The sequence below is a fragment of the Aricia agestis genome, chromosome 5, assembly GCF_905147365.1.
Source record: "Aricia agestis chromosome 5, ilAriAges1.1, whole genome shotgun sequence".
NCBI lineage: Eukaryota > Metazoa > Arthropoda > Insecta > Lepidoptera > Lycaenidae > Aricia > Aricia agestis.
In genome coordinates this window covers 4717662-4741031 of record NC_056410.1, presented here as the reverse complement: position 1 = coordinate 4741031, position 23370 = coordinate 4717662, and the positions used below count along the sequence as shown (strand labels likewise).

Sequence of the window (23370 nt, the reverse complement as noted above, 5' to 3'; positions counted from 1 at the left end):
CAGCTACCAATGCGCCTTATAATATTGTTTCAGATTTCAATTTATTTATAAAAAAATATCTACATAAGTAGCTAATTATAGTTTGCAAGTGCTGAAATTGTTATTAGTAGATTTAGTAGAGGTTTTTTCATCTTATAAACTTTTTAATGTAAAATTGATTTAACAATAATACAATATGTACTTAAATAAAACTACTGCTTTTAATACATCTAAATCCTTTTATTTTGCAGACAGAAACATCACCCAACAACACCACTTTCCAACAACTATGGTTTTCATCATCATTCCATCAAAATCATACAAAGTTTGCACTCACATGCAGATAATGTCAGCTCAATTGTCTCATTGATCAATAACTATTCATACAATTGTACAAATTTTTACAATGTATAAGAAAGTATATTAATAATTATATTATAATATTATTATTATTTATTACTATCACTATCACTACTATCCCTATTTTTATAACTTTCACAATTTTTCAACTTTTCTAATACTAGTTTCTCTTTTTCATATCGCAATTTATTAAACTGAAGTAAATATTTGGCCGCTTCCCTTTTTATTTGCTCAGACTCTTTTCTTATATTTTCTACTTCCAACTGAAAAAAAAAAACCACACACATAATAATTATATTTTCTTAAATATTAGCTTATAATATATCATCATACATCTACGTCATAAATCATAATCAGTGGCGTAAGTTTAAGGTGGCAGGACTGGCAAAATGCCTCGGGCCCCCGACCCAAAAGGGCCCCCGCCCCCGATCCAAAGGGCCCCAGCCTAAGAGGCCGTGAAGTCAGAAATTTTTATACATTGTTTTATTATTAACGTGACGATTGTTACAGATAGGGCCCCATCACGGGCCATTTGCCACGGGCCCCGGATATTATAGTTACGCCACTGATCATAATAATAATATTATATATGTTACCTGTTTGTTAAGAATTTGCATCTCAATTTCATTCTTATGTTCTAATGACTTGAAACGCATTTCAGCTTCTTGATAAACATAATCTGTAAGTCTGTCGTTACTTAATATACTGCCATCTAAAAAGTAATAAAATAATTCAAAGCATTAAACTTTATATATTGCCTGAATATAGAGGTAGTATTTTATGGGAGGCCTCCATTTACTTGCTTTAATATAATTACCTACCCAAAAGAACATTAGGACATGTATCATGGGTTCCATACATGTTAATACAAAATAGTTTTTGCTTCTCCATACTTATAAGTTTGTACCCATAAGGAAATTCAAAATTTGTCTGAGCACTGGTCACTACTACATTTATAGCTCTATTTGCTTGGATTGCCTTGTATAATACATACTTGTTATATTCTCTGCAGGGTTTGCTTGGGGACTTTCCTCGTCTTCCTCGCGCTCCAACTTAATAGAAACCACTAAAAATAAAATAAATTGAAGATTATCAACAAAATACAGTAATTTACCTATCGTGGGTATCGCAAACACAATAGATTTTCAATTGTTATGCGACAGCCGGGTGCCGCTTAGGGAATCATTGATGGGTTAATAAGTCATGAATAACATTCAGCAGCAGTCAGCATTGAGAGATTTAGCTTCTTTGCTTGTATTGCCTTGCTTAACCCATCTATCCCCAAGCGGCACCCGGCTGCCGCATAACAATTGAAAATTGATTATATATAAGTATAATATGTATGGTATATACATTATACATACTTGTTAAATTGTCTGCAGGGTCCACTTGGTGACTGTTCTCAGATTCCTGGTCCTCCAGCTCAACGGAAACCACTAAAAATAAAAATAAAATAAGTTTTCCAACAAAATTAATTCAATAAAATGTCTTAAATGTTATAATTAGACATCGGATTATATGCATTTGCAAACTTGCATATGCAAATGCATATAATGGCACGATAGTGCATATTTTGGCAATTTTTCGTTGATAGTGCATATTTCGGTAGTTTTATGCCCTCGTAGTCTTCAAACTAGCTATCATGACACACACCAAGGCCGCAAAACAGAGGTACGATAGATCAAAACACTTCAAATATGTGGCTCCATCCCCATTTAAAGAATGCAATACACCCAATAGGTACAATATCTTTCTAGAATCAAAATTTTTCTTTGTAGTTGGCAACATTAGTAAAAAATTTGAATAAAGTAGTAACGATTTAATGGAGAATGTTTGTAGAAAATTATGATTGGTGCTGTATAAGAAATGAAATATCCTGGATTTGATGAAATTATAAAAATTGGCGCTTTTATTAACGGGACCACCGCAAAACTCTTCATAATTTTTTTTTTTAAATATGAAGTGACTTTTGACTGTGCATATTTTATGCACATTTCGGCCATTTTTCGTGCATATTTGCATGCATATTTCGGCACTTTGATCGTGCATATAATCCAATGTCTAGTTATAATATTATAAATAAAATAATAAGCATACTGTGGCATGGAGAAGGAATGTCCTTTAATTTTTCTCTATCATTATCATTATTTTCTTTGACTCTGCTAATCATGACCTGAAAAGTAACAATAATATTTATTCATAATATAATATGTACCTATATGATTTTTATTATGTAAAATGTAACATTATTATCATGTAAGTAAATAAAAAGTCGGCAAATTGCAAGTCTGTTTCATACCATTACAGAACAAAATAAGAAACGAATGTTTGTATGGGACTGCCCTGAAATATTTATTTTATTTTTAATTTACAATTAATTTTTAAAAATCAAATACAATTATTATGAAGTGTTTTGTGAACATTTCAAGCATGTTGCTGTTAGTGAGTTATCGAGCAAAAAAGGAAACGAAAAATTGTGTATGTTGTATGGAAATCCCTCTTAAATATTTATTCTGTTTTGTTTTTAGTATAGTATTGCTATGGCAGCAATAGAAATATATAATTTTTGAAAATTTTAGGTGTCTAGCCAGTGTGTTCCTTGAGATAAAGCCTGGAGACAGACAGACATCGAAGTCTTAGTAATAGGGACTTTTTTTACACTTTGGGCAGACCCATAAAATAGAGTTATAAGGTAAGGTTAATTTTTTTTGTTAACCACAGAGTATGCCTGATGAAATTAAAATGACACCAGCAATAAAGCCTGAACATTAGTGTTGCATGAGTACTCACTTCTTCTACTATGCTTATTATGGCTTCCCGTTCAGAAGGGAGAATAGGTACACTTCCATTTTTTAATGAGTTCCCTCCTTTGGACGCACGAGCTTTTCGCGTGGCAGCTTTTAAGTTGTCCCACGCTCTTTTTAGCGTAGCAGAATCACGCTAAAAATTAAACAAAAAAAAATTAAATCTTGCATAGCGTACTTACCTACGTGATAACCAAAAACAACTCTTACCTTATGGACATTTACTTGGGCATTGAATTGTTGAGTTACGTTTTTCCAGGCTTGTTTTTTTCTTAGAATCGATTTTCCATCTACGAGCTTGGCCTCGATGATAGGAAATTGCTGTATTAAATGAGCGAGTAATACTTTCTCATCGGCGGTAAAATTTGGATCTCTTTTGCGGGGTTTTATCAAATCTAGATCAACATCCTACATAGAAACAGACAACAGTACGCATTACAAATTATGTATTTCGGTAATTTGTCTTACCACGAAATAAAACATTATATTATACATAATTTACTTACCATAGTAATTAATTAATTTTGCGATCACAATTCAATATTTACAAACTTTTTGTTACTATAATTATTATTGACATTTGAGTTTTGACTAATCTGTGGTTTTGACTTTTAAGCTCACTAGTTGACTTTTATAAGATTTCTAGTCTGTTTCCTTATTCATTGAGCTCATAGAGTATACATTATAGCAGCTTGCTAAGTAAGATTGAGCTCTATGATTATGGAAACAGAAGTCAATGTTTCAGCTTTGACCATTGACATTTGACAGATAGCCACCGTAATGTGGTAAATGGTAATGTCATACCTACTACAAAATACTTATATACAGTTTACCGGTATTATTATTTTGAATTTGCAGTTTTTATCGTTTTTTGTGATTGCATTTGTTAGTATAAAAATCTATTTAGCTTTAATCTATTTCACTGTTTTATTTATAGTTTTGCATAATAAATAATCGAATGTACAGATTTTATAATTATAAGTATTAATTTATTTTATGTTTGGTTACACTTGTAAGTTTATAGCTCCTTGAAAAAGCACGCCGCGTCGCGTCGCAAGTTGTCATCATTCGTTGGAATGATTAGTTTACTAGTCACTACTCACTAGTCAGTAATTAATTATGAGGGGCACTTATATATTTTATCTTAGGTATTTCAGGAAAAAGCAGTCATGGAGCTGTTAAAGCTGTTAAAGATGGGCCAAGTGCGAGTCAGACTCTCGCACAAAGAGTTCCGTACGATAAGCAAAAACCTTTTAATGGTAATAAGGGTTTTGTTTTTTATTTGTCATTTGGCCACGGAATTCTTATAATTCCGTACTAGCGTTCGATGATGCTGAATAATATTATTACGACATTATTACCACTTTACCGTAAATGAGGTAGTCAATCACCTTTGTAACACTTCATGGCTATGATGCATTGTTTGTAAAAGTTGTCACCGGCTTCTATGAGTTGGCCCACATCGCTTCTAGTAAGTTCCGCTGCTGTTTTGTCTTCTAGAAGACCCCTACAAACCACAGCAATGCATGCAGTTTGGGCACCTAAAATATCACAATATCATGTGAAAATACCAAAAAGTAATAAACGATTACTTTTTGGAATTTTCATTTTCTTTAAGTTTTAGGCGCGGACAGCTTAGGTTGGGTTGCACCAACTAACTTTAACTATAACTGTAACTTTAACTATAACTACAGTGCAAAATATCAAATCTTTGGTTAAAGTTAAATATGGCGTCCATTTAACCTCCGCTCATACGTATATGTCTGAAAATTTACTATGTTTAACAGTGTTATATTTTTCCTGTCGATTTTTATGGATAATTCAATTTTGAATCCCGTTACCTGTAGCTTCAATAAAAAAAAAATAAACGCAAAAGACATCTGTGAATTTCTCCGGCTAAAGTTAACGCTAAAGGACGCCATTTTTAACTATAACCATAACTTTAACTTTAACCACGCCTCTGGTGCAACCATAAAGTTAATATAGGTACCTAGCGGAATAGAGCAACAATCTCGAGCTGTCAAACGAAACCGAAATTATTGGTTTCATCTGTGTGTAAAAATATGTGTACATACGTATAATAGTACTGTTTTGTGAGCAACTAATTGTTTTAACGACACAACAATAGCTAAATCTATTCCAGCAGATGGCGTTGTTAAGTAACACGAAGTCAATGAATGTTTGCTATACCGAGCAAAGCTCGGTCATCCAGGTACTATTAACTTTATGGGTGCAACTCAACCTAAGTACTGTTAAGTTCCGTATTTGAGATATAGTAATACTGCTATAAGAACTCATGGTAGGGGGGCAGGTATTAGGTAGGCTTCTCTAGAGTCTATAAGAAGAATACCCAGTATTTTGCAAATAAAAGTAAAATATTATTATGCAAAGATCTCTAAAAACCTACTAAAATATTTTGTTAAGCTGGTACCTAAATCTCTCTGCTTCTTATGCTATTATGACTTTATTTTGTACTTATGATTAAGTAGATGTAGAAAAAGCATGTCAAGTAAAATGTTTTACCTACCAGATAGAGCAGACCGTTTTATATTGCAGGCTGTTCTACCTTGAAGGATCATTTTGTTTGCGCTTACTTGACCAAAATTATGCCAAACCTGTTGATGAAAAATAGGAGTGTACAAATAGTAGGCACAATAATTTTAAACAATAAGAAACTGAAATCTATACTTAAAATTATAAAGCGGAAGAGTTTGTTTGTTTGTTTGAACGTGCTAATCTCAGGAACTACTGGTCCGATTAGAATTTTTTTTTCAGTGTTATAAATGTCTAATTTACGCGGGCGAAGCTGCGCGGAATGTCTAGTATTTAATAATAGCGTAATCCAATCCATGTTTACTAACAAAATAAGAGTGAATAATTTTATAAGTGGTATTTTCAATAAAAATAAATACTTCAGATAGATAACCATGTAGGCTATCATGTCTAATCACTTCCCAACAAAAGACATGGACACGTGACATGGATTTGTAATGGAGCCCCGAAAGAGTACTTAAAATTAATCGTCTAATGCCTGTTTTCACCAACCGCCTCCTAACGCTTAGTGGTCCCGGCCTAGCGGCCATTAAGAATACATATCCTTCAAGATTTCACGAATTTTTGTGTGTCACGTTCGTCTTTAGGGCGAAAGAACTTTTGTAAAACATTACTTTTTTTTAAAGTGTTTGTTGAGATATTTGACCCGCTAATATCGCTAGGGAACACTTAGCGTTAGGAGACTGATGGTGAAAACAGGCATAAGGGCCCGCTATCTTAATCTTCGTTTGTCAAAGTAATTTTCAGTCCTCTGCAATCTGCATATTGAGTCATAAATCATAATAAATTATGTTTCGTAAACCATAATTCGTATTGCCATGATGACTATACGTAAGTCAAAACTTTATAGTTATGACGATATCTTATATCTTTATATATATATATATATATATATATATATATATATATATATATATATATATATATATATATATATATATATATATATATATATATATATATATATATATATATATATATATATATATATATATATATATATATATATATATATATACAGTGTGCTGAAAGACGAAAAAAATTTTTCACTTTTGTATGGGCAAGGGCCCGAGCGTCACGAGTTTCCCCATACAAGAGTGAAAAAAAAGTTGGTCTTTTAGGGCTGCTACTTTCACAGTGAACTCACTACAAGGAACACGTACACATCCTAAAGTATTATCACTTATTTTTGTTACACCCTTTATATATGAATAGAATATGTGTTTTTATTCGTGTTTTATCGATAATCGATAAACTAAAAAATATGACTCTTCCCATCTTTTGGCGAATAAAAATACTATTTTGTGAGCAACTAATTGCTTTAACGATACAAAGCTATTCTAGTAGATGGCGTTGTTAAGTAACACGAAGTCAATGAGTGTTTGCTATACCGAGCAAAGCTCGGTCATCCAGGTACCTACTAGTTATTAATTACGGCTCAGTCCTGATAATTTCTAGGTTCATAGGCCATGGCACAATACTCAAAAGTAGATGCATGGTATAATCTTACATACAGTTTACCTTCTTTAGCGTCGCATATTCGTACAGCGGTTGAGTGATCTCCTCTGGCGGAATGCGCAGGAGTTTCGGCCGTCTGCGACGCCTTCTCATAAACGGCGGCACCCACTTACGCAGTTTGAGATCGGGTAGGTCGATTAGCTGTAAAAATATTAAAATAATACTAAATTTAAGATTTACGCTCTTGTAGCATACGAAAATTGTGCAGTTGTCTATGAAAAGCGTCCGGTCACAGGTGCCCACGAAAACTCTTTTGTACGCGTAAACTGAAGAATGTCAACTGTCAACAAAAGCGCACAGCAGCTGTTGGTGTCTACGATTTACGAAAACTATACAAGTGTCTACGAAAATGTCGAAAACTGTTCTGTGTCTGATCTATCATTTACGAAAACTGTACAGATGTCTACAACAACGGCACTGAAGGCGGAAATAGGGCTTCACGCGAGAGCGAGATTTTTCTCGTCTCGTCTCGTTCACGTCTCGCTTTTTCGAGACGAGACGTTTTGGAAAATATTATGGACAATACCGAGACCACTACAGGGCAACCCGAGAGTCTCGTTTTGGGTCTCGTTATTTTTTTAAATCTTAATATACCATATTTTAACCAAAATTTAATCTTAATATACCATATTTATAAAAATGCATTTTATCATTTAAATACCTTGTCATAAAATAATCCTTATTCTCTTAATTATATAAAAATAAGTACATCATTATTTACCTACAATTAAGCGAGACGAGACGAGACAACTTTTAACGAGACGAGACCGAGACTTGAACGAGACTCAGTTTTTTGAGGATTGACGAGACCGAGACGAGATTTTTGTTACTCTCGCTTACTCTCGTCTCGTGTGAACAGTGAAGCCCTAGTCAGAAACTGTGCAGATGCCGACCACAACGAAGACTGTACCGCTGTATAATTCTCGTAGGCATTTGTACAGTTTTTCGTAGGCACATATTATTATTATTTTTTCACTTTCGTTGACACCCTGAACAGTTTTCTTAAACATGTACTGTTTCGTTAACCTGTTCAGTTTTCTTATGTACTTATCTAAATAGTTTTCATAGGCATTAGGCACCCTACAAGTGCCAAAAGTATTTTTTTATGAAACTGTTAATCTTGTTACTTAATATTATAATAAAATAAATAATAACTTACCACAGGGCTTGGTTTTCGTGGCGGTGGAGGTGGCTTCCATGGTTTCGTTATGATCTTAACTTTCGTCACCTCAGGCCATTTCCTTTTGAAGCGTTGTTTCCGCAACATTGCTCTTTGTTCCGCTTCCCTATAGAAATAACAAATAACCCAAAACCTAAACAGCAACTGGCAGAGGGTTGCCATATTTTCCTTTAGGGAAAAGAAAGAGAAAAAATAGATATAGGAGATCTCCACCCTTAATCTCGAGAACAAGTTTATTGACGTACTTACTCGCGAGCAATTTCAGAAGGGGTTTTTGCAACTTCAGGTTCTGGGGGTGGTTCATCTTTCACCTTACCCTTGGGTCGATGTATCACCTCAACTTCCACTTTTTTCTTTTTTTTATCTTCTGGTCCATCTCCTCCTGCTTGAGCCCTATGAATTATTGAATTTTATAAAGATAATGATTAAAGATAAAAAGCATAATTTTATATCAGACTTTATTAAAGATAATTATTAAGCCCCTTACTAATACATACTTCTTTTTGTCCGTCATTTTAGTATTTCGATTTTATATTTCTTACAAAGGATTTTGACATCCAAAATTTATCTGAGCGTGAACCTGAAAATAATAGGTAGCGAGTTTTATTCTCAAGAAGTCCTTAGAAGAACGAAGCCTGTCAGACGCAGTGTAACAATGTAGGTATGACTTAAAACTACATTAATTAGATCGCAAATCGACTTTAATAACAGATTATGATTGACTGGTAAGTGGTAGTGTTCCAAGTGACACTCCTAACTAAAGAAGTTCTGAGATGAATGAGCAGCTTGGCGGCAAGCACGTACAGACTTCAAGCAAAAGCAAAAAACAATAAAATATAAAAAAGTCGGCCAAGTGCGAGTTGGACTCGCGCACGTAGGGTTCCGTACCGATACAGAGCAAAAATAGGCTAAAAATTGTGTTTTTGTATGGGAGCCCAATTTAATTGCTATGTTATTTTAATATTATTAGATACAGCCTGGAGACAGACAGACGGACAGACAACGAAGTCTTAGTAATAGGGTCCCGTTTTTTACCCTTTGGGTACGGAACCCTAAAAATCACATCGAGTGCGGAGCGAGCACATCAGTGACTTTTTATTTGGTCTGAGATCAGACGTGCAGCACATCACTTTATAACAAGAAAATTAGGCAGGTTTTTCTATCATGTGCCAGTTAAACGACTAGTATTACTAGCACATTTACCGGAGGCCCAATCCCCTACCCTATTCCCTTCCCTATCCTCCCCTATTCTCTTCCTTTCCCATCCCTACCCTCCCCTATTACCCTATTCCCTCTTAAAAGGCCGGCAACGCACCTGCAGCTCTTCTTATGCTGCGCGTGTCATCAGGTGACCCGTTTGCTCGTTTGCCCCCTTATTTCATTAAAAAAAAATAGTACTTAGCAACGATTGTGAAGTAAATAGTAATACATAGCTAGTTTTATGTATTTTGTGTAGGTAGGTATATTCGGTAATTAATGCATTTAAAAATACCTAATAATAATATTATACAGAGCGAAATTAATGAAGGTTCCTTGTAGCTTAATATTTTGTATTCCTAGAAATTCCCCCATAGCACAGGCTGCGCCTTGTTTGGGGGATTGTAAATTGTAATGCTCAATTTGTACTAGGTAAATTTATAAGTAGGTATGCAAACCTTTTTTTTATAATAGAATATCATAGTATGCAAATATATTTTTTTAAGTTACTACGGAAGCCTAAAAAGGCCTGTCACCATTTTGGTTTCATTTAATACTAGATGTCCCGCGCGGCTTCGCCCGCGTAAATTAGGAATTTTACGGAAACCGTACATTTTCCCATAAAAATGGCTCTTATGTCCCTACTCCCTTCACTTGGTCTACTCTATATCTGTGCCAATATTGCCATAAAAATTGCTCCAGTAGTTCTTAATTTCACATTTTCCTGAGTTTCTTCGGTCTTAGTCGATAAATGAGCTATCTAACACTGAAATAAGTTTTTAAATTGGACCTGTAGTTCCTGAGATTAACGCGTTCAAGCAAACATACTCTTCGGGTTTGTAATATTAGGTAGGTATAGATTTTATTTAATTATCGCTTGACAAACTTGAGTCGCGATCTAAGACTATGAAAAGTAACAATAACAGGGTCATTATAGGCTCGTCATAACCATGGGACGATGTATGGTATAATATGGTAGTGATGATGATGATGATGATGAATGTAATTTGCATAGTAGCATATGCTTTCCGTTCTTAAAACAACGCCGAAACTCCCAAACTTGTGTCTATAAAGAATCAGGAGTTCTCTCAGCACCTTCCGAACCACGGTATACCAGGTATACCTCGGTGCAAAATCTTACTTGTTGGTAGCATATGCTTAGAATACTTCTCACGAAACCGAAGTCACCACATGTTTTCCTATAAATTTTGAGGAGTTCCCTCGATTACTTATTGATCCTTCATCAGATCACCACTTTTGTGAATATAATACCAAATTGGGATGATACCCTATATAACAAAAGAAAAAATTTGAAAATCGGTTAACAAACGGCGCAGTAATCGTTGAACATAAGAAAACGAACATAACACCTCCCCCATTTTGAAAGTCGGTTAAAATTGTAGTCTATGTATTATTCTGATGTATAAGCTATATTATTGTAAAGTTTCATTAAAATCCGTTCAGTAGTTTTTGCGTGAAAGAGTAACAAACATCCATACATCCACACATCCACACATCCATACATCCAAACAAACTTTCGCCTTTATAATATTAGTAGGAAGTAGGATTAGTAGGAAGTAGGATTTTTTGTAAAAGATTTTAAAAACTTACTACCTACTATTATGCGATTTCCCTTTTTTTATTTTGTATAAATAGTTTTATTTATTTAGATATCACTTTCCACATTTCGTGTGAATTTTGATTTTGATTTAAAACGGTGTCATATTGGACCTATTTATGTCTCTATGATGTAAAATTTGAATTAATTTCTAATTATTTCATACCAGTACAATTTTTTGTATAGCGCAACTACTGACCTAAGAAATTGTAAGAAACTTTGAGAAACGTTACGTTAGTAACATAGAATATCATTGTGAGAAACCATAATAATATTATGGTTTCTTAATTCTTAGGTCTTTGAGCGCAACAAGGCCTTACAAGGCTCTTTTTTTCAAGTTTCCGTAGTCAACAAGGAACCCTTATATAGTCCGTCAAAAAAGTAGGATGTATATAAGGTCATATTCCGTAGAGCAACAATCTCGAGCTGTCATCCACAGACTACTTATGGATACTATGTAGTTTTCATCTGTGTGAAAAATATGTGTACGTATACACTTACACATTACACAAGCATGATTGAACATGAATTCTATGAGATTAAATTGTCAACGTGCGGCACGTGCCGACTGGACGTCAAAAAAAGAGTGTTGCTGTCATGTATCACACGTCTCTTTTTACCACGCAGTGTTACCGATAGTGACATCTCTTTTGCTCGCCTTTGTTTCTCTCATTGACTTATAAAAGGTTTCTCTAAATCCGCTAGGTCTGTACCGTATATTAACTTTATTTATGGCAACAATACTGTTTTCCCGCCATAATATATTACTTGACACTAGCCAATAGCCATGGTTATGTAGCCAAAGTGCCATAATAAGAATGAAATCTCTGGTAAACGTCAAGAATGTTCCTGTCATTTGTCAATTGTCATTGTCTCATTAAAAAAAATACCTCGAAATCATACAAAATGGCTGAACTGTAAAGACGTGTATTATGAATTATATCACAATGGAGCCTAAAAACGATTATTTCTACCAAGAAGACCAATCTGCAAGTTATTTGGAAGTTACAAACTACATCAACAACGGTGATATTGTGTGTAACGGAAAGAATAGAGTGATTTTTGACGACTCTGGTCCTAGCATATTCCAGGACATTGAAGATCTTTTGGACTTTTATAGACTTGCTCACACGCCTTTCCCGTTTATTTATAAGTGTGTTTTAAGTGACTCAAATATGTTTGCGTGAGTGCAAAATGGCTTAGCATCCTCTACGAACATTAATAAAAAAAATAATGATGAATAATTTTATTGGTTTAGATACGCGCAATAGGCGCAACCTTAACACAACTTTTCCACCGATTCACGTTCCTGTCTCCAATTATAGCACCAAGACTCAAACAAAGGAAAATATGAATGACACATACAACACAATGTTTCTAAACAACCTCAATTTGATACCGGATCCTCTGAAGAAGAACCTAGCTGACTCTGTGATTACGGACAAAGACATTAACATGACAAAAACAAAGGAGTTCATGCCGAAGGAGGTTGAAAAACCTCCTAGCAGTCAAACATCAGACTTCTATCCCAAATTGAGAAATATTATATCTGGGGTCATCAATGTCATGGGAGCCATGTTCCAGTGGCGGGATTCGTCGCCTGCCTCCCAATATTACGATTGCTTCGAGGGTGACTACGTAGAAAATAGTGACGAGCCTATGTCAGGATCTGTGCCTTGGCAGTCTGCCAACTGTGATGTTCAAAATAAGAATGGTTGGGCTCAGAGTATATTTGATGATAACAATGAAACCAATTGGAATTCCGAAATGATGAGTAATTGTAGCCCCGCTTTAACGGACGACCAAATTAACCAGGTATGCTTGTTGTTAAACGGTGACTCAAATTATATACAAATACCAAATTCAAAGTCAAAGCCTTTTGAGTCAGGTTCAGTGGATGTGTTTGAGGATGCATTTTGTCCCGATCAACTGAGTCTCTCGGGTGAATCATATTTAGAATATCATAGTCCATATTGTTACCAGGAGGAATTGTTCAACTCTTATGCTTCAAACCTTAAATCTAAACTGAACACAGAAATTATAAACTCAAAAGAATCCAAAGACATGACACCTAAACATAATAGTGATGGTGATATTCTTTCGGAGTCAGTCGAAGAAATGCCAAAGCAAGACAATATTTTACTTACTAATACAATTCCAGAAATAACATTGATACCCAATAAATGTGATATTGTAAGAAATCTTGAAAGAGACAAAGGTCTGTCACCAAGAACTTCACCACAACCTATTAACGAAATCATAGAAAAACCTGCTTTAGTCATAGAACCATTATCATCATCTGAGCTCAATGAAGAATTAACAAAGCCTGATATGCCAAGGGAAGATTCTCCAAAGTCAGACAAAATTGAAATCGTTTCCGCCATAAAGGAGAATGTTGTTTCATCCTGTGAGGATAAATTGAAAAGATTAAAGGCTCTCTTGAAGCCCAAATGCTCCAGAAAAATAGAAAATTCAGTCAATACTGAAATAAATAATACATCTGAAAATATTGTCTGTGATACTGTTTTCGGTGATGAAATAAGTATCCCGAGTACAGCATGCTTACGATTAGCTGAGCCTTTTGATGAGGTCACGGGGAAATTTTATTCATCTTCAGTTGAAAGTGATGATTCATTTCAAATTGTTTTTACGGATGATGTAAAAGCAAGTAGATGTAGAATACCATCTGAATGTGAATCGGAAGATTCCTTTATAGTCTTTGAAGAAAGTCCTGACAGCTGCTACATCTCAGATGATGTTTTTGGCAATGTGCAGATCAATCATTATTCAGATTCAGACACATCAGACAGCGAATATGACTCCGGATGTGAATCAAGACTGTGCCCGGGCTTCTCGCGGACCGTTGAGGACTTAACAGACTACAAGTTGTATGATGAGGTAGATAGTTCAACCGTAATTGGTCAACACTACAACCATAGTGTGACACCAACATCACAAAATGAAGACAAGAAAACAAGCAAGGATGTGCCACGCAAGAAGGTTAGTACATATTTATTTACAAATAGGTTTTAACTGACAATGCCAGTTATTCAAATGCATATTATTTTAATACAGCAATATAATAATTATTATGTTACATCTTTATCAAAGAAAGCTGTTTAGCTTAGTCTTTGCCTAGCCTTTGTCAATATACACATCATCTATATATATAAAACTCAAAGGTGACTGACTGACATGGTGATCTATCAATGCACAGTCCAAACCACTGGACCGATCGGGCTGAAATTTGGCATGCAGGTAGATGTTATGATGTAGGCATCCACTAAGAAAGGATTTTGATCAATTCCACCTCCAAGGGGTTAAAATAGGGGATGAAAGTTTGTATATAATAATACTTCTTAATGCGAGCGAAGCTGTGGGCAAAAGCTCGTGGATATAATATAAAGGCATAGAAAAGAAAACAAAATGAAAATGTTGTATGTTTTGATACTTGATACAACAGTTTCCAGAATCTTCTACAATAATTTTCATTGTTTCAAAAATCAAGATACATTCCTTTTGCCTTCTCACAAAATTACATTTACTCACAAATCAATGACATGATCTGGTTGGAAAGGTTACACAGAACATGCTTGAAACTGGTTCTGTTGGTATGCAATATATTAAAATATATTACTATGTAATGAATGTATAAATAATTTAATACAAATCAATGTAGTAACTCCTTATGACTACCATACATTGAAGTAAATTATAAAGTTACTACTTAGCTTACTATTACCTGTGCTAAATAAGTAATTAAGTTATCAAGCGTAGTATTTGGTACTCAACAATTAGAACTTTACAAATATACCAAGCTTAGTTTTAGTACAAAACAAAGATTAAATATCGCGCCATGTTTATAAAACCATAGAATTAGAACATATAGATATTAGAAGTATTTTGATATTGTTGTATAAAACAGTATGTAATATATATGACATTGTCTTTGAGCTTTCTAGATCTGTAGCCTTATCAGTTCTTATCAGTTGCACCTGGGATAATAAATATTTTCTGCAATAGATAAATAAAAACCCCAAATTTTATTTATCTATTGCGTGTGTGGCCAGAACCACAAACCACAAATTTGGATTTTCACACTATAATATGTAGTGCTATTTATTAGTACTTCTGAAAACATGAATCCCACCAAAAATATTTATGTAAAATGCTACCTCGACGACCACAAAAGGTTTGCCCTGTGAAAAATACATCAGATCTAATGTGGAGCCAAGCTTCTGAATATACGCGGCCTAACTCTATCGACCCTAACTCCAACAAATTCTACATACATATATCAGAAAGTATGTATGGCTTCGCTGTTTCACTACCGTCGTGGAGGTGAGGCGAATATTTCGTTTCTGGCCTTGTACCATGAAATTGTTTTGAGACTCAAATAATCGGACGAAAATGCTGGAGAGCAGGACGCGGCATTCTCGTCCGATTGTTTGAGTCTCAAAACAGTTTCGTAGTAGGCCCACAGATCTGAAGTAAGTACGTTACTTACTTTAGATCAGAAACGAAATAACATAACAGCCATTTAAATGCTATTATGTACTAAGTTTTATCCCACATTATTTTGTAGTTAATGGCAGGATGATATTTTGGCAATAATAAACATCCACATCCTCCAAACATACTTGCTATGTGCGCGTTAGAACGTATTACCATGTAATAACAAAGGTTGTTGCGGTAGGAAAACGTCTTATTTCACAACTCACAAGGTTTATTATTGTGTGACACCGTCAAGGTCGGGACGTATTTAAAACGAGGAAATATCGCTTCACGAAAGCAATTTAAACCATAACTTGCCTGTAAGCAAGTAGTATAATAGCACATTTATTTCTGCTATACATAATATTATGTACTTAAATAGTACTTTGGATCTTGGAAAAAAAGATCAGAAATCATGAATTTTATGTTACCCAAAAATTTCATATTATTGGTAAACAAATAATAATAAAATAATATGTAATACACATAACACTGTATACATCCTGTAGACTAGCAGCTATTTTTGGCCTTTTTGCTCGTAACCAATAATGGTAACAGCTAGGCCAAGTGCCTAGCTGTTACCATTATTGGTAACAGCTAGGCACTTGACACAACAGCTAGCCAATTTTCACACAATCCTTAATTATATTTGTGCTTTACTAATAATAAAATTAAAAAAAATAATAATTGTGTACTTTCGCTCTATACTGGTACTGAACCCTACGTGCGCGAATCCGACTCGCACTTGGCCGATTATTTATATTTATTCAGTACTCAGCATCTTTTCATTTACTGCTTAATGTGCTCTTTGGAGTGTGAAAAGGTATCAAAATATAATTGTAATTGCCAAGTTTTTCTAACATGTTAATTATTACCTGTAAGTACCTGGATGACCGAGCTTTGCTCGGTATAGCAAACACTCATTGACTTCGTGTTACTTAATAACGCCATCTGCTGGTCGTTAAAACAATTAGTTGCCTACAAAATAGTATTATTATTTGCCAATAGATGTCAGGAAGAGTCATATTTTTCAGTTTATATATAACATGTTAGAAAAACTTGGCAATTACAATTATATTTTGATACCTTTTCACACTCCAAAGAGCACATTAAGCAGTAAATGAAAAGATGCTGAGTACTGAATAAATATAAATAATCGGCCAAGTGCGAGTCGGACTCGCGCACGTAGGGTTCAGTACCAGTATAGAGCAAAGGACACATTTTTTTTTTTAATTTTATTATTAGTAAAGCACAAATATAATTAAGGATTGTGTGAAAATTGGCTAGCTGTTGTGCCAAGTGCCTAGCTGTTACCAATAATATATATAATATCCAAAGGTCAACGAACCTCAAAAACTCTCTTGAGTGTGCTAGATATGACCAGGTTAATTCATTCATTACAATGAATCGTCATTTTCCCTTGAAAAGTTAGTCATCATTGTTGTCATAATGTTTACAAAAGTTGCATACTTCTGTTGTTTTGGTTCTTTGTTTGCCTATAGGGCAATTTTATCTACAATGCTAACTGTAAATAAAAAATAATAATAATTGAAATGAAAAAAATACAGAACAAAAAATGATATTTCTTTAATGGGTTTGCCGACTGTGTTTATTTTATTTAGTTACAGTTTAACAATATCTTATTCCAATAAGTTTTATTTAGCACTCCTGACAATGTGACCGCTTAAAATACATTCAAAATAAGAACAGTCGAGATAAAAAGTCAATTGCCGCCTTTATCGCGTAAGTTATCAGTAATAATACTTACTCGAAGTGAATTGCAACATGCTTAGCTATCAACCAGACGTGTTCACACACTATTCCGTAATATTTTGACATACCTATTTACTAATACTGCTCATGTTTATGGGCTAGGTCGACTCTAGTTTGGTTTGTTTTGGTTGCTATAGAAAACTTTGGAGTTCTTTTTATATGCGTCGCTCAGCCACTAAGTAGAAAAAACTCGAAATGATCTAACAATATTGTCTATACACACTACACAGTTAGCTTTACCCCGGCGAATTGGGGATATCGGCCGGAGTATGTGGGAATCCCCTATGTTATAAGGTCTACACCATACCCACTAAAATTTCATGGTGATCCACTCCTCGCACTCCACTCCACACCACTCCTATGCCTAGAACTTTAAAACGAAACTATGCTGCCCATTTATCAGCTCAAATATCATCGGCCGTAAGTCGGGCATTATGCCCTTAACCCACTAACAGCCGATACATAATGCATTAACTATAATTGCTCTAGAAATTTAACGGATTTAGGGTTTCGTTTAAGCGTATTTGTATAAAATATCAAACTTAATCTTTGCTTAAAATTGAGATGGGCACTGGGAAGTCTAATAATGCCCAAAGCTCCGTACATTTACTTACCCACAAGCGCCCAAAATGTCCGAGAATTTACTCATTTACGGCCGTTCCCAATATTTGATCTATCTCTGGTTTTGCCCTACTAGAGATAGGAATAGCTCACAATTGACATAAAATATATGTCTCTAATGTCTAATCTGAGCTATTCCTATCTCTAGTAGGGCAAAACCAGAGATAGATCAAATATTGGGAACGGCCGTAAATGAATATTTTGACACTCCATATTTTATTTTCTGTCAAACTCTTCATTGAACTAAAGTTATGTTAGATCAATTATCATCAAGTCTCTCTTAGTGCGTAAGTAGAGTTGTAAGTTTATGAGAGGGTTCTCTACTTTAGAAATGCTCAGGGTGCTAACTATATTGATAATTTTTATTTTTATTTATTTTTAATGCGATAACATATTGACATTAGAACACATCTGATAAAGATAGGCAATACTTATTAGAGATAAAGGTTTTCCTTGTTTTGGACTAGGCAGCTGTGGTGCTATAGTTTATATTATATTCTACGACTTCTACTATTTGCACACCTCTTTCTATGACACATTTTCATGATAAACGCTATTTTTACGTGTTAGTATACTGTTACGAGTATTTTGACCCTCACATTGGGATTCAGCCAAGACAAAATTAAATGTAACACATTCACGCATCATTTTGGCCTATCTTCATTATATTTATTAATCGGAAACGAAGAAATATATGACAATCAGTCCGTTTACATTTAATTTTCTCCTATGAAAGAATGTTTATGACGATGAATCATGAAATAAAGATCTTAATTCTGTCACCTTGTTCCTGCTTTGTCCTTTTTATGGTTTCGTAGTCAATACTATCTTTCAATAATTATGTGCTATTTTCTTATAAGTAGTATTTAATAATAATAAATGAGCTTATTTCATATTTGTATCAATCAGTAAGGGAATCCTCAGTGAAAAATATGACAGATTTTATTATATCTATATATTATGTAATGTATACAGTATAGACATTGTATATAGATATAATGAATGGGAAATATTTATTTGAAATTGTTCTAATTTTTATTTTATCTAGCTCAATGATAACTGATAAGGTCAGTGACGAAAATAATATTTCGTCCATTATTAATAATTTTGATAAAATTTGCCAATATTGATCCATTATTGAATAATTTTATGTTGATAACATTTGCCAATATTGATGGATTAATAACTTTAAAAATAGTTGCCAATACATAAACCGCGATTCAAAGATTCGTACTGGTTTTAGGACTTAGAATTAGAAGGCTTTATTAGGAGAATTGAGATAACACTGTACCTAATTCCTAAATATTGCGTAACGGGAATTTCCTCGATTATAATGACTAAGATTACTTGAGATAATAATCGGTCAAGGAACTGATGACGTGGTGTTTACTGATGACTCAGTGGTGTGACGTCACACGCCTACATGACCTACGTTTAAAATTAACGGACGATTCGCCGTGTGAAATAAGTGGATCCCTAATTTGGTATCCATCGTATTCCTAATATGGTAATATTGGTGAATCCCGCTGTAACAAGAGTGTTTGTGTAAGTCAGGCGCGGTCTGAAAGGGGGGGGGGGGGGGTCACAGGGGACATGACCCCCCCCCCCAAATCTGAGGTCAAATTAAATAATTTCAAAATCTTGCCAAATAATAAAAGGAAATTTCTAGTTATCCTATAACAGCGATAAATTTTTAGTGTAGACTTTAACGTTGTTAGTGGCGGCCGAAAAGGAAGGTCTTCCGAACGAGAGAAATAGCATGCTCGGTAAGGCCGAAGCCCACTGACGTCATTTCAGACGTTGTCTTGCCGTTCTCCGAAACTTTGATAGCGCGATGCAGGAATGTTAGGCGAATTGTAGGTACCGCCACAATACTATTGCGTCAGGATCCATGTATGAATCCAAGGATATTTAGGGGTACGCCGTATGCGGTATACCCAAGTACCAATTACTCGTATGTATGTTCATTGGTCTCTATGGGACGTTGAGTATTGTCCTTTCATAGTGTAATCCTATGTTATGCTATTGCCGGAGGTGTAATGTGCGAATGTCTTGATGTTCCCGTGGCTTCGGCTAGGTCAGTGCTAATTAAGTACCGCCGAGTTTTAGTGGGTAGGGCTGCGTCTCAGATAACCCCCAGGGCTGCGTCCACTACCACCTCTTCGAGCGCAACGAATCCTACATACAAGGTGTAACAAGACTAAGTGATAATACTTTAGGGTTTGTGTGTGTCTCGTATATATAGAGTTCACAGCGAAAGCAGCACTGAAAGAGCAAATTTGTGATTTGTAGGGGCAAGCGTCTTTAGCGTCATGAAATTTGTAAGTTGTTTGACTCCTAAACCCCCGGAGAATTATGCGGAAAGGCATTTATGTGTTTGTATTTTTATTTCCAGGTCCACTTTTCAACGGATCCGCCGAAGGTTCACGTGATGAGGGTGTGGGCGTACGCGGCGCGGCAGGCGAGGATCGGTGAGTGGGAGCAGCACGCGAGGGACCGGGAGAGATTTAAATCAAGGTAAATATTATAACATAATTATTATAGACAAATAATGAATATGTACTATCAGAGAAGTTGATTCTTAGCCTCTAGGCAGATGGGGGACTTACGTAGTTTGGTCGCGCTACGTCAAACCCAGCTGACAGATTATAAGCATTGAATTGACATTGACCAAATGACGTTAGACTGTCAACTGCCTAGGAATCAATTTCCTCCGTGATACAATCGAAAAAATTGATTCATAAGCAGTTGACGGACCTAGCTACGTCGCGCCGCGCGCGTCATTTGGTTGGTTTGTGTTAATTCAATGTTGGTCGTAATTTGTTGGCTGTATTTGACATAACGCAACCAAATTACGTTGGCCTGGCATCTGCTTATGAATCAACTTCTGTGATAGAGGAAGAGATAATAAAGTAGCATACTTTATTATCTCTGCGCGTGACTTCCGATAAACTAGGGGTGGGTGCGTGGATTCGTGTGATTATCGCAGAAGACCAAATTCCCCCGGAACACTACATTTAATCACGCGCGGAGAGTAATAATAAATAATAAATATAGAGATACTTTAATAGTAAAGAGAATAATGTAGCAATATAATATTAATGCTGTTTATAAGTAGAGATAGTATCTCCAAGGTCAAATGAATTCAGACAAACTGCATTACGGCAACTTTCGTCCAATTTTGCTCATTCAATTATCATTATCTCAGACACGGACATACCGTGTAATTTATCAGCGGCCACGGTGAAATTAGATCCAATTGCATAAGAATGCCAAAGTTAAAAATAAAAGTAATGCGCAAAAGGAAAGTTACCAGGTGATAAGATATTAATGAAATTAATTTTCCGTTTCAGAATAAACGACGTAGAAATGGCGATATCGTGGGTGCTCAAACCACAGCACAGGAAATTGGTCATGTTCCAACGATTCATGCCCTGGTGGAATGCGCAGAAGAGAAAGGAACTGGAGGAGAAGAAACAACGGGAGCTGGAACAGCAAATGAAACAACAGGAAGAGCAAAAAGTCGAAAGTACAGAAGAACTGAATAATAATGACGAGGAGACAGACAAAGTTCCGGATAATAATACGACAGAACAGCAACTACAGGAAAGGTTGCAAGAAGAAACGCAAAATAACGATACGGAAATAAAAGAAAAAGTAGTAAATAATGAAATAGAAAGTAAATATTTAAATCCTGAAAAATCTATACCAGAGGAAGCGCAAGTAGAAGAAAATAGGAAGCTTGATATAAAAGAAAAGAAGGCGCCTGATAGGGCAAACAGCCAAGAAGCGGAACTTGACAACAATTTCCAATTTGGACACGAACTACAGACGAAAAACCCGTGTGATGACGTCAGTGACGACAGTGCGCCCGCAGCTCCGGCATCGGAGAGTGACAGATGACTGCTAACGAGGTATGTCTGATTTTTTGTTGATTTTACTAAAATATAACATTGGATGAACCACCGTGACCTTGGTAGTTTTTGTGCCGTTTTAAAATAATGAATGGATGTTCTTTCTCAATGCTACACATACATTGTTTAAAAGTGACGAAGCGTTCCCTTACTTTGGTGGAAGTCTGGTCCCTTTTGAGGCAGACCTGCCATTCGTGGAGGGAGTCCTGTGTTTGTTAGATCCGGGACATCCCTCATTTATACGGCTGAAGGCGAACCGCAGGTGGTTTTAGTGAGTAATTGAGTCTCACATACCCTCGGGGTGCTTCAGCTAACTGAGGCACATCCCCAACCCATGGCACCCATGATGGGTTTCCCCTGCGCATAAAAAAAGTATCCAATTAGAGCTTAAGTTTACAACTAACACAATATCAGGAAACGAGAAAACGTTGGAAAGTGCATCTCTTGTGTCAATATTGTAATATTATGTTTTTTGACATTGTGTAAACTATTTAATTAATCTATTGTATTTTTCTTATTTCCAGGGCACACACACAACTATAATACAGCGATGCCTTAGTACGAAGATCACAATTGAATGCCATGTTACGTAGCTCAAAAGTCAAAAGTCCGCCTGTGCTGTAAATGATTAATTTTGTTTTAGAATCGGTTGATTAGTTTAAAAAACTAAAACTTTATAAAAATAGAAAAAACTTTGTAATTAAAAATTGGAAAAGGGTACTCAAATTAAACTTATCTGAATCGTTTTTCATGTTAAAATTGAGACATAAAGTTAAAAAAAAATCAAAGAAAATATGCATAAAGTATTTAGGGGATAAAGGTTTAAAATGAATTGATCAAAGTCATATTTTCTCCGTTTATGTCAGCAAATGTAGAACTACGACTTTAATTAATTTAAAATCGAAAAAAAATCAGTAATAGTTTTAGTGACACATGCGTGTCTAGCAATGGTACGCTTTGTTCGCTGAAATTATTGCTAATTAAAAAAAAGCGATGTAAAAGAAGAAAAAACTGAGTTAGGTTTAATATTACCGTTTTACCTCTAGTACTATAAAAATAATAATATACTGTTTTACCGACATCATCACATTGTTGTGTGTCGTCGCTAGATGGCGTTGGAAATATTAAATCCTTGCCGAGGTGCTACTAAATATTTAACAGTTAAAAACAACAAAAACAAACAGACATAGTGATACAAATACCATCACATATCACAAAGGTGAAATAAAGGAGTTACTCCTAGAATTTTAGGAGAAACTGTTTTTATAAACGAAAACATTCATTCGTTATTCTAAGAATGAACAACAGTTCATTCTTAGAATAACGAATGAATGTTTTTTTATAAAATATCATCATTTC

The 23370-nt window shown here is 35.0% G+C and overlaps 3 protein-coding genes across 3 annotated transcripts in view; 1 reads left to right on the top strand and 2 right to left on the bottom strand.

The window, feature by feature from the left end:
• The window catches only part of LOC121726907, a 33891-nt gene extending 22592 nt beyond the window's left edge, over positions 1-11299 (bottom strand). The window contains exons 1-7 of the mRNA XM_042114550.1: positions 11206-11299; positions 8892-8974; positions 8644-8787; positions 8374-8500; positions 7218-7355; positions 5671-5758; positions 4535-4684 (exon numbers count right to left, since the gene is read on the bottom strand). Of these exons, the coding sequence (XP_041970484.1) occupies positions 4535-4684; positions 5671-5758; positions 7218-7355; positions 8374-8500; positions 8644-8787; positions 8892-8908 (664 nt within the window). The 5' untranslated portion in view covers positions 8909-8974; positions 11206-11299. The remainder of the gene's footprint in view (positions 1-4534; positions 4685-5670; positions 5759-7217; positions 7356-8373; positions 8501-8643; positions 8788-8891; positions 8975-11205) is intronic.
• On the bottom strand, positions 946-3683 carry LOC121726908. Its single transcript, XM_042114551.1, has 7 exons — positions 3650-3683; positions 3354-3551; positions 3130-3279; positions 2437-2512; positions 1704-1775; positions 1247-1405; positions 946-1051 (listed from the first exon to the last, which is right to left on the bottom strand). The coding sequence occupies exons 1-6, from the start codon at positions 3650-3652 to the stop codon at positions 1293-1295; spliced, it is 612 nt and encodes a 203-aa protein (XP_041970485.1). The 5' UTR covers positions 3653-3683; the 3' UTR covers positions 946-1051; positions 1247-1292.
• Positions 11300-12096: 797 nt separating the features above from the next.
• Positions 12097-22991, top strand: LOC121726871. The gene is made up of 4 exons (XM_042114502.1): positions 12097-14209; positions 20493-20614; positions 21451-22011; positions 22536-22991. The coding sequence occupies exons 1-3, from the start codon at positions 12443-12445 to the stop codon at positions 21998-22000; spliced, it is 2439 nt and encodes an 812-aa protein (XP_041970436.1). The 5' UTR covers positions 12097-12442; the 3' UTR covers positions 22001-22011; positions 22536-22991.
• Positions 22992-23370: the final 379 nt, after the last annotated feature.

Excerpts from the sequence above, each read along its gene's own strand:
- LOC121726908 (XM_042114551.1), bottom strand. Across the intron at positions 2,513-3,129 it reads TAATAAGCATAGTAGAAGAA|GTCATGATTAGCAGAGTCAA; the intron begins GTGAGTACTCAT and ends GTTACTTTTCAG. Across the intron at positions 1,776-2,436 it reads CATTCCTTCTCCATGCCACA|TGGTTTCCGTTGAGCTGGAG; the intron begins GTATGCTTATTA and ends TTTTATTTTTAG.
- LOC121726871 (XM_042114502.1), top strand. The coding sequence starts at position 12,443 with ATGATGAATAATTTTATTGGTTTAGATACGCGCAATAGGCGCAACCTT. Across the intron at positions 14,210-20,492 it reads AGGATGTGCCACGCAAGAAG|GTCCACTTTTCAACGGATCC; the intron begins GTTAGTACATAT and ends TTTTATTTCCAG. Across the intron at positions 20,615-21,450 it reads CGGGAGAGATTTAAATCAAG|AATAAACGACGTAGAAATGG; the intron begins GTAAATATTATA and ends TTTCCGTTTCAG.